Source organism: Eretmochelys imbricata, chromosome 5, assembly GCF_965152235.1.
Source record: "Eretmochelys imbricata isolate rEreImb1 chromosome 5, rEreImb1.hap1, whole genome shotgun sequence".
Taxonomy (NCBI): Eukaryota; Metazoa; Chordata; order Testudines; family Cheloniidae; genus Eretmochelys; species Eretmochelys imbricata.
Genome location: NC_135576.1, coordinates 128,161,512 through 128,173,346, shown reverse-complemented (window position 1 = coordinate 128,173,346; position 11,835 = coordinate 128,161,512). Strand labels below are relative to the sequence as shown.

General features: G+C 46.8%; 1 protein-coding gene across 3 annotated transcripts in view; it reads right to left on the bottom strand.

Moving 5' to 3' along the window:
- The window catches only part of IDUA (alpha-L-iduronidase), an 86,742-nt gene extending 75,947 nt beyond the window's left edge, over positions 1-10,795 (bottom strand). The window contains exons 1-3 of one of the 3 annotated variants that reach the window (XM_077817869.1): positions 10,748-10,795; positions 8,514-9,198; positions 2,965-3,105 (exon numbers count right to left, since the gene is read on the bottom strand). In XM_077817869.1, the coding sequence (XP_077673995.1) occupies positions 2,965-3,105; positions 8,514-8,671 (299 nt within the window). In that variant the 5' untranslated portion in view covers positions 8,672-9,198; positions 10,748-10,795. Of the gene's footprint in view, positions 1-346; positions 555-2,787; positions 2,804-2,964; positions 3,106-8,513; positions 9,199-10,747 lie in introns of those variants that run through there. The other 2 variants (XM_077817870.1, XM_077817871.1) reach the window with 2 other exon arrangements.
- Between the last annotated feature and the right edge of the window lie 1,040 nt (positions 10,796-11,835).

Genomic DNA, 11,835 nt, shown 5'->3' with positions numbered 1-11,835 from the left:
GTGGGGGCTCCTTTACAAACACATTTTTAATGAGGATTAGTGGTTAGGTACTGAAATTCCCCTGCTCGCCTCATTTATTCAAAAAGATATGTGATGTCTTGGTGCCATTATCACAACACATGATGTCCACAGCACAGTAACAAAATAATTCTGGAAAAGCCAGGCCTGACTGACATTAAGAGATCAGAACTGACCAACCATTTTTAGAACTAGTGTTTTTCTGCAGTAAAGTCAATTTAACGTGCAACAACATCATCCATTAAAGAGCTGGTGTACCATGACCACAGCTTGTCATCTTCTCATTGTTACCTTGTGTTCTCCTGAAATGTTTGTTGTAGCCACTTACTATGTATGCTTTGCTGGTCAGGGACCATCTTTGTCATATGTCTATACAAGGCCTAGCACAAAGCGACTGGGGCCAATACACTTCGCTGTATGATACAGCGGGCTGCAATTGGGAGTTAACAGCAATCCCTGGGGAAGAAAAGAGCAAGCTGTTTAACAAATTTCAGAGTAACAGCCGTGTTAGTCTGTATTCGCAAAAAGAAAAGGAGTACTTGTGGCACCTTAGAGACTAACCAATTTATTTGAGCATGAGCTTTCGTGAGCTACAGCTCACTTCATCAGATGCATACCGTGGAAACTGCAGCAGACTTTATATATACACAGAGAATATGAAACAATACCTCCTCCCACCCCACTGTCCTGCTGGTAATAGCTTATCTAAAGTGATCATCAGGTTAGGCCATTTCCAGCACAAATCCAGGTTTTCTCACCCTCCACCCCCCCACACAAATTCACTCTCCTGCTGGTGATAGCCCATCCAAAGTGACAACTCTTTACACAATGTGCATAATAATCAAGTTGGGCCATTTCCTGCACAAATCCAGGTTCTCTCACTCCCTCACCCTCCTCCAAAACACTTCAATCTCACTGGTCACGCAATCACAGACATGAAGGTCGCTATCTTAAAACAAAAAAACTTCAAATCCAGACTCCAGCGAGAAACTGCTGAATTGGAATTCATTTGCAAATTGGATACTATTAATTTAGGCTTAAATAGAGACTGGGAGTGGCTAAGTCATTATGCAAGGTAGCCTATTTCCTCTTGTTTTTTCCTACCCCCCCCCCCTCCAGATGTTCTGGTTTAACTTGGATTTAAACTTGGAGAGTGGTCAGTTTGGATGAGCTATTACCAGCAGGAGAGTGAGTTTGTGTGTGTATGGGGGTGGGTTTTTGGAGGGGGGTGAGGGAGTGAGAGAACCTGGATTTGTGCAGGAAATGGCCTAACTTCATTATCATGCACATTGTGTAAAGAGTTGTCACTTTGGATGGGCTATCACCAGCAGGAGAGTGAATTTGTGTGGGGGGGTGGAGGGTGAGAAAACCTGGATTTGTGCTGGAAATGGCCTAACCTGAAGATTACTTTAGATAAGCTATTACCAGCAGGACAGTGGGGTGGGAGGAGGTATTGTTTCATATTCTCTGTGTATATATAAAGTCTGCTGCAGTTTCCACGGTATGCATCTGATGAAGTGAGCTGTAGCTCACGAAAGCTCATGCTCAAATAAATTGGTTAGTCTCTAAGGTGCCACAAGTACTCCTTTTCTTTCTGTTTAACAAAGCTAGTCTTATTCATTCTGTTGGTTTGAGCCCCAGAGATAGAACCTTGAGAAGAAATATAGCTAAGCTTTCCCCTAATGTTATGAGACTAATCTGGTTTCCGAAAGAAGACGGGGGGGGGGGGGAACGACAAAATTAAGACTTATCCTTACCTGAAAAAAAAAAGTTAAGAGTTCTAGCTCATGCTCCCACATCTTCCAAAAAAGGGAGAAGGGAAGAGAAGCTGGTTAGTCGATCTTTTTTTAACAAAGCATGCTGGGAAGGGGTGCAGTCTGGTGGCTCTTTACAAAGTAGGCTCTTCAGGTTGTTTAGTATTTATCAGAGCAGCATCCCAGTAGAAAAAGGAGAGCTACATGAAGGTACTTGTGGGGAGGACAGGTTTGTTTTTTTCTCTCTGATAAAAGTTGTTTTAACAACCAGAAAAGACTTCAGGAACCATTTGCATTTTGAATGTTTGTTCTGGGAACCGGCTTATATGTAAGTTACTGTGTTTGGGACTATAAATCACTTTCTATGATTAAAAACTGCTTTATTTCTGTTCGCTTACTGTCAGGGGTCAGGGCAGGGTATACTGACTCAGTGTGCAGCTGGTGATGGGCTTTTAATTCCTCTGTGGTTTTATACTATTCTCAATGACTTGGGGTTTAGTAGTACTAGAATAAGATACCTAATGAGGCTCTCTTTTTTCTTGTGTAGCTGACATAAAATTTTTTTCGAGCATGGTGTCTTTGGCATGGACTATATACTTAACAAACTTCAGGTACTGATAAGTAGCATGGGAGGGGTTCCCAACCTCAAGGGGGAAAGAAAACTACCTTAGTTCAGTCTGGAAGCAAAAAAGCTGCCCTTCCATACAGTGTGGGGGAAGAAAGGAAATGGTTACAGCCGCAGGCTGGAAGCTGGGGATGTTTTCAAACAGCCCCTGATTAGTGGTGTCTCACATCGGACAGTTTTTCCCACCAAGAGAAACTATTTGGCTCTACATCACCATTTAGTCATGACTGGGATTTAAAGGCACAGTCTAGCCATAAGGGTTCACAGCTGAATACAGTAATTCCCCTGCGTCTTCTCATGCACTCCCAGGACTCTCACATCACAGATGCATTTCCATTACTTCTAGGGAAGAGCAACCCTACCAAGTGCACACAGGAACATACAACTTACCTAAAATACATAGGCTGAGGTATTTAACGAGGTGAAGCACTGTCAGAGATATTAACATGTCTTTTTGGACAATGTGAATGAGTCAAAGCAAATCTGAGCTCCTAGAGAAGGAAACATGATTTTGTTTCTCTAACACATTCCATTGTTAATTGTTGAGTGTCAGAAATGTTCACTCACCCCACGGTAATTAGTTCCAGTAACCAGTGAATTCGAACTTGTTCAATGCCGCCATGTGGTACCGAAGACACATATGCAAGGTTCAGTTCTTGGTCTTTACTGAGGTCAAATAAATCCGCTCTGCTGTGAGGTAGAGGAGGACTGGAGGTGGGAAAAACAATAGGTCACAGAACAGATCAGTGCAAGAGCCAGGAATAAAATCCAGGCCTCTTCAGTCCCAATTCAGGGTCCTGTCCATGGGGATACACTGCTTTTGCTGGAGTAGTAAGTGCAGCTCAGCAATGTGGAGTGAGGAAATTGAAACATGACTTGGGGTTTATATCTTCTTGTTACAAGTTAGCATCAGAATACAGGACCGTGAATCATTCCATGGGTAGCAGGGCAGGAAGATTTTGCCTCAGATTACTTAAACTCAAACACGCATAAGGAAAATAGGTAACAAGAGAATTCCCTGGGAGTAATTAACACTGTTCTAAGCATAGCGTCAGCCTGCCTGGCTCCCACATCTACTGAAGCCAACCAAAATCTTCCATAAGTCATGTAGGGGTTTGGTCTGTCCATTGACTTCAGCAGAGTTGGCTCAGGCCTCAAGAAAGCACATGCTGCTGTGGATGTTCTGCCATGCAAGTCTCTCAGTGTATGCACTCCACTGCCATACTGTGCCTCGCCCCTGGGCACATGTCACACGGGTGTTTGCCATGGGACAAAGCAGGCTGAGAAACCCTGAGCCATATTTAATTCACTGATGTACAGTAACACACTCATGTTAACACTGACTCTCTGGGGCCTACTTATTTCATTGAAATTAACAACAGGGGGAAGACTCCGTGTGCCCTTTGCCCCACTTTTGAACCCACAAAGAATAGCTACTATTTGGAGGGAAAATGTTTTCTCCAACAGTTAGAATATGCTCTGAGTTTGTTGGGTTAAGTGCTAACTGTTGGGGTTGCAGCAACAGTGGGGGACTGGACGCAGTGACCCAGGAGGGCCTTTCAGTCCTATGTTCCTAAATACAGGTCTCCTGTGAATGCCCTAGTTCTCATAATTCAGCTTCATTTTTACAGAAAAGAGAGAACATGCTAAATCATTGCAAGACTTGGGTAAAATATATCCTGATACACTTCATACTTTTCATATACTTATGAAACTTAATAGAACTGAATATTGTGCTGGTTTACTTTGTTACGGGAGCATAGCTTCATTATACTCATAAAAAGAAAAGGAGTACTTGTGGCACCTTAGAGACTAACCAATTTATTTGAGCAAAAGCTTTCGTGAGCTACAGCTCACTTCATCGGAGGCATACTGTGGAAAGTGTAGAAGATTGTGTGTATATAAAAAGATCTTCTACACTTTCCACAGTATGCCTCCGATGAAGTGAGCTGTAGCTCACGAAAGCTTATGCTCAAATAAATTGGTTAGTCTCTAAGGTGCCACAAGTACTCCTTTTCTTTTTGCGAATACAGACTAACACGGCTGTTACTCTGAAACCTATACTCATAAAGAACCTATTGTAATGCATACTCACTCATTGTGGGTAGCTGTCGCCTTCTAGTGGCTGGACCAGATAGAAGTTTGAATCTGCTACTGCTTCCGAGCCAATGGACCTAGAGCTTCAGCTCAGTGGTTCTCAACCGGGAGTCTGTGGCCCCGTGGGGATCTGCAAACCCTTTCAGGGGGGCCACGGAGCCCCACCACTGAAACTCCAAGCTCCAGTGCCGGCCCCCCACCCACTGCAGGGCTGAAGCCGGGAGCGGCGCAGAGCTGAAACCCCGAGCTCCCCTCCCCCCACCCACCCTAAAGTCGGAGCGGCAGGGAACTGAAATCCCGAGCTCCCCCCACCTCCACGATGAAGCCGGGAACAGCAGGGCTGAAGCCCAGACACAGGCAGAAGCCCTGAGCCCATGGGCACAGTTGAGGGGGCATGAGGGTCTTGCCCCTGCAAACTGCAGTGCCTTACCCAGAGTGGGGCAGTCCTAGGGGCAGCTCAACCCCCCCCCCCCCCCCGACATCTCTTCCTCCTCTCTCAGCCCCCCTCAGGTCCCACCCTCTGGCCAGATCCTAGGCGGGAAGCCAGAGCCAGGCAGTGTGGGCAGCTGCTCCTCTGGCTGGTGATACCATGGAGTGGGCAGTCCTGGCATTCCCCAGTCTGCTGCTGGTGCCCGGGGTTGTGGCTTCTCCTCAGCTCCCAGCCCCGTTTGACTGCTCACACAGCTGGTCAGAGCTGCCCAGACGGGGACCTGGCTCCTGGGCTGGCAGAGCCCTCGGGGAGCAGCCACTGGCACACAGCGACAGGTGAGTGGCCCGCTGAGATGAGTCAGGAGGTGGAGGTGGTGCTCCCTCCCTAAACCCTGCTGTGCGGAGCTGGCCCGAGCCCTCCCAGCCCTTGCCCTCCCCCTCAAAATAGAAGTTAAACTATGCCTATGCTCAAGGGTCTCACCCCTGGCCTGGAGCCCTGAGTCCTGCCTCCCCCTCTGGGCCCTGGAGCTTTTGTAGCATGTTAAGGGGGGCCTCAGAAAGAAAAAGGTTGAGAACCCCTGCTTTAGCTCAAACACCGCTTCACATTACTAAACCCCTTTATTTTGCAAAGACCTACAACGGATTTAGCATGGGTTATCCTATCTCAGCAGCAGCTTTTGTCCTCTGTGGCTTGTTGTCCTGGTATCTGTCCTTTCCCTTTACTTTTCCTTTCTAGTTTACATATATCAAGTCTATAGAATCTCAGAACTTGGTGTTTCGAAGGTTTCATCAGTGTTCTCTAGCAAGTCCCAAATCTGGTCTCTGTCAGATCATCTGATATTCCCATGACATGGAAAGAGGAAACTACATTCAACAACTAGACCTACTTCTGATTCAGATTTCCAGTTAAGCCCTTTTGGGGTTCCTGTCTGACTAGATGTGAACTGTGGCCTGATGTAACAGAACCGTTGTTTGTACCTTTTCTGCCTTCCTTTTAATCTGTTTTCCTTTCCTTTTGGAGAAACTGTAAATGGAGGTTTGTAAATTGTAACCAAGATGTTTTCAGCTAATATTAATAATAACCTCAATCATTTAAGAAAAAGTTTAAGAAAGCTGGCTTTAACTTTCCTTTCCTGTACACTTAGAAATATGAAATAAAAGTTTTTTATAGCATGGTGTGGTTCAGAAGTTAAACCTTAAACTGTTCTAAAAATGTGTTGGGGTTTAGCACTAACTATTCAGTGTCTTTGACGATGTCTAAACAATCTATAACATGGACTGTCCACTCCAGAAACATGACAGTCACAATCAACGCTACCATCTAATGTTCTGGCATTTCTAAAAGCACAAGTGTTGACTCCAGCTTTCCCTCATCTTGTTGTCTTGGAGATCTTAAATGTGATATCTTAGCCATTAATTTAAAGGGAGGGAGGAAAGTGTGTAAAATCTTTAAGACACTTTCTTACAAGTGTTGCCTTGGTGTGAGTTGAATACTGTATGTAAATTAAAAGGAGTTATTTGAACAATCTAAGTAAAAACCAATTTCCATTTCTATTAGGTTTCACTTCCAAGGTTTTTCCAATCTCCTAACACTGGCAGTGCCTAGAGATTTAGGTAATTCTACCATGTTTTTCCTAATGTAAAAGAGAAGGTGGGAACCTCACACTCAAAAGAGAGACTGTAGATGTCCCTTAGAAAAGGGTACACTCACTTTTTCCAACACACACTCTGCTGATTCCAATTATTTGGGGGATGCAGAACTACCCCCACCTCACATTTGGCTGAGTGGGATCACATCCTGTCTCATTGTGCTGATGACTGTCTGCCTTAACCTATGCAGTGGAGTAGTAGCCCTGTCGGTCCCACAATATTAGGAGACAAGGTGTGAGGCAATATCTTTTATTGGACCAACTTCTGTTGGTGAGAGAGATGACATTTTGAGCTTACACAGAGCTCTTCTTTGGGGCTGGGAAAGGCACTCAGAGTGTCACAACTAAATACCTTGTAAATAGTCTGCCAGGATGAGGCATCAGAACCCTGCTCCATCTCCCTGTGGGTCCTGGAGCCCAGCATAGTGTAATAAGGTTACATGGTCACAACTACCTTGTATTTATCTGCGACACTCTGAGTATCTTTCCCACACAGGAGGAAGAGCTCAGTGTAGCTCGTCTCTCTCACCAACAGCAGTTGGTCCAATAAAAGGTATTACCTCCCCCACCTTGTCTCCAGCTTAACCTATCACAGACTTCCAGCTGCAGAGTAACCAAGGCACTGCTCTGATACCAGTAACGTGGCAATAGCGTGGATTGGGAACTCTGGCTCCCTAGGCTGCTCGACTGGAAAAGAAATCACACATTTCTCAGGCAATGGGCACATGTGATAGATACTCATGTAAGATGCCACATATTAGTTTACCGGTCTATTTTGGGGTCTGTCTAGGAGGCAGAGCAGTACAATCCTATCCATGGAGTGGGGAGTAAATATGTGAGCCTGTTACATTACAATATGCTGGGTTCCTGGACCCACACCGAGATGGAGCAGGTTCTGATGCCTCAGACTGGGAGACTAAAAGAAAAGGAGTACTTGTGACACCTTAGAGACTAACCAATTTATTTGAGCATGAGCTTTCGTGAGCTACAAAGCTCATGCTCAAATAAATTGGTTAGTCTTTAAGGTGCCACAAGTACTCCTTTTCTTTTTGCGAATACAGACTAACACGGCTGTTACTCTGAAAACTGGGAGACTATTTATCCAATGCAGGAAGACAGATGTAGAGTCCCTAAGGCAAAAAGAAGGTGAGGGGATGAGAGGTGCACTTGCTGGGAAAAGCCCCTAGAGAAAGTCAGCTCAGGAGTGAGTTCCACCTATGGTTTGTTGGGGCTTTAGGCACAATTAAAACACCAAAGTGATGGATGAGTTCTGACTATTAACCCAGGGTGTACTGTATTGGGAGAAGGCCCTGCATGTTCACAGGCCCCTGAAAGGGCTGGGGAAAGAGCTTTCAGCTGAATCTTCTATCCTGTCCTAAGACCCATTTTGCTGCTCGAGACTACAGTAATATAATACTGGTCCGTATTCTGCTCTCTGCTACAGCTGTGCAACCCCGCTGCACTAGAAGAAACTAGCAATCAGTAGCTAAGTGTGGGAAGGCACAGGGTATGATGCTTTGATGTCTGGAAAACAGAACCTGAAAGTCTGACTACCTGAATTGGGTACCTGCCTTCTCAAACTTACAAGACCGGTTTAGCTTACCTGTGGGGACTGTTTAGGCCATAAAGAAAAAACCTTCCTCCCTCCTTGACTATCCCATGGGTGGTACCAATGCAATATGTAAAGGAAAGCATCCTTGCTTTCCTACAGATGATATGAACTTCAGTAGGAATCAAGTATCAGAGGGGTAGCCCTGTTAGTTTGTATCCACAAAAACAATGAGGAGTCTGGTGGCACCTCAAGAAGTAGGTTATAGCCCACGAAAGCTTATACCCAAATAAATCTGTTAATCTTTAAGATGCCACCGGACTCCTCACTGTTTCAGTAGGAATCTTTCTTTCGAGTTGGATTTGTGAGTGTTCAGAAAGCAAAGCACTTACCAGAAGCCAGTGCTTTTCCAGAAGTGCTTCAGGGGTCTTTCAAACTGCGAAACATCCACGTGTAGCACGTACGATCCAGAGACCGCACGGAGCAGCATGTGCAGGATTATTACCACGGTCTCCCAACTCCGAACTGAACCCATGGGGCCCAGGGACATGGGCCGGGATTAGACTAACGCCGCCCCAGGGTCGGAGCTCTCACTGAGGAGCAGGCATCCCAACAGGCTTCATCCCAGGGGTCCCCCCAGGCATCTCAGCTCCCCAAGCGGCAAAAAAACAAGAACAAAACCTGGCCGCCGAACACGGAGGCGGAGCGGTGGGGCGGCCGCCGAAGACTAGTCGCGTTCCCGCCGAATTCCCGCCGCCACCGACGGCGAATTGCGGCCCCACAGCCCGATGCCCTGCAGCCCCGCGCACCTGCTCGGTTCGCTGGTGCCTGGAGCCGGCCCTGTCAACTCCCGCTCCGCGGCGGCCTGGACACGGGCACTCTGTTGTTACGCTGCGCTCCGACTGCTCGTGGGTCCGCTCCTTTTTTGGGCCAGGCGTGGGAGAGGTTCTCCCTTTAGCGGCTCCATCGAAAGCCAAAGCGTAGCTCTGGAAATACAGTACACCCCTCTTCGTGTTACACAAATGGTTTCCCCTGCTTACTTCCTGCTTTCCAAATCTGCCAAGTGTTAAGGCAGACCTGCAAAAATAGGAAAGAAACAGAGACTGGAAAAATCTGCAGAGAACCGGGGAAGCCAGCAGCGCTGGAAACGTGCTTGGAACCAGATCCTGGGGGGATTATTCTAGCAATTCTGTGCCACGTAAGTACTTTACTTGTGGATCAGATTTTGCAGAGAGGTGTTTTCCTACGGCTGGCTCAACCAGAAGCAGAGAATCCAGATGGAGGCACACTGCACAATAGTCCTTGGGCTCTCGAGTTCAGAAGGGAACGCGAAAAAAACAGCTTGCAAAGGAGCACTGCCATCAGGGGCCCGTCGGAAAACCTTTGCAACAGTTTCCTCGAACCGAAGGAGGATGGAGAAGTGCCACAGGGTCGAGAATTGGGCGGAGGGGTGAGGAAACTGAGTATTTCAAAATGGTATGGAAACGAATTGTAATTTTTGGCAGTGAGTGGAAGTGAAATTTTATGTAAGCTATGGCCAGTGTTACCTCTGTACCCTCCTGGATTTCAGGGTGCAGAAGCAAAGTTATTTTACAAATACACCAAGATAATAGATTTGTGTGATAGGAAAACATTCTTAAATAGAAACTTTAGTTATGAAACAACACCTAATATTATCCCCAAAGTAAAAATGGGGCAATACTGTAAAATTATATGTTAGAGGAATTCGGGTTTCATAGCAAAGCAGAAATAAAGATGTTTTCTGCTCCCACATAATCTGCAGTGGCTGTATGGTGTAACCACACCTTTTTCCTTTAATACTTTGAAGCAATTTTATATAGTGGCTTTCTTTTCAGTGTATCTGTCTTTCCATATCTTCCTGCCTCCCATTTTTAAATGTGGGTCTTTTCTTCCTTTTGTTGCATTTTGGAGGGAGGGAGTGCATTTTTGTTTTCCAGTTTTTGCTTTCTCTTTGAATCTGTCTGTTACAGCTTGGTTTACTTTTCATTTTAACTTTGCTTCTTTTCATTTACTTTCTCAGTGTCGTCTATTTCCTTGACTCTGTTTTAGTACTTATCTAGTACTAGAAGCTGGTTTTGTCTTTGTCATCCCCTTCCCTTCCCCCTTTCTACTTCCTTCCTGTTCTGTTACAGTAGGCATGTCTAGAAAATAAACTCACCTAAGGTGAGGGACTAACACTTACAAAATAGGTTTCAGAGGGGTAGCCATGTTAGTCTGTATCAGCAAAAACAACGAGGGGTACTAAATAAATTTGTTAGTCTCTAGGTGCCATAAGGACTCCTCAGACTTACAAAATAGTTACCCTCCTGAGTCTTTCTTGCCAGATGTCCCCATTTTGGTCACATCCCAATTACCTATATTCTACACATACTTGGTGTATTTGTACTTCTATTGTTTGAAAACTATTTTTAGTGGAAATAAAGAATAATGAAACTGAAAATGTAGGGTTTTTTACACTGAAAAGGAATCTCACAGCACTTCAATTTTGCCCCATCAGTACTTTTTTCTCTACTCATTGGGGCGTTTGTTCTACATTTGGGCTGTAGCACATGGAAAGAGAAAGCTAGAACAGTTTAGGTTTATAACCACTCAAAGGGTAGCTTACCACTCCTTTTGGGTGAGTCCTGCTGTTGGCTTCTGACAGCTCTGTCCTTCGCAGATTCAGCTACTGCCAGGAGTACATTATGACTTACCTGTATGTACATTTAGGACTGGTCTACACTACAGAGTTAGATCAACTAAGACTGCTTCCGTTGACCTAACTCTGTAAATGTCCACACTACACCATTGCTTCCGCTGATGTAAGTCACCCATTACACCGACATCATAACTCCACCTCCACGAGAGGTGTAGCATTAGGTTGATGTAGTTAAGTCAACACAGTGTCCGTGTAGACCAGTGGTTCTCAACCTATTTATCACTGTGGGCAGCATATGGAGCCCACAATGTGTTATGTGGGCTGCAGGTGGAGAATCACAGCGCCCTGTTCAAACACCCCCACAGTCCCCTATGCCCAGTGCCCCCCATGCAGAGATCCTACCACAGAGCGGGGCCAGGAGCAGAGTCCTGGGTGTGGGCCAGGCAGCAGTTGGACCCCAGGATCCCACTGAGCGGGGCCATGCGGAAGCCAGCAGCCAGACCCAGGACCCTGCTGTGCTTCAGCCGGACCCTGGGACCCATCCACCATGCGGGGCTGGGCATCAGCCGGCTGTTTGACCCGGGACCTCGCTGCCATGCGGGGCCAGGCAGCAGCCAGCCCCGTCCCAGATCCGGCTGCGCAGGGCCAGGCTGGGCAGCAGATGGACCTGGACCCTGCTGTGCAGGGCTAGGTGGCAGGTGGACCCCGCAACTGGACCCGCCGGACAGCCAGGACCCGGACCCTGCTGCATCAAGCTGGGCAGCCAGGACCCCCTGCACCCGGCCAGAAGTGGAGCGCGAGGCCAGGAGTGGAACCCCCACCTCAAACCTGAGGGTGCTGCAGCACTCCTGCAAACCCCTAGTTCACAGAGCCCCCCCACCCCAAAACCTGCCCAGAGACCCACTCTCCCACACCCTGCCATCCTATGGCACTCACCAGCCCCAAGCCTGCAGGAGAGCTCCTGAAGGCTGCCAGACGCAGTCTCTTCCTCAGCCAGCCCCACCCCCTGCCAGGCCAGAGCAGCTGTGTGCTAACTGGGCTGCATGCGTACACAG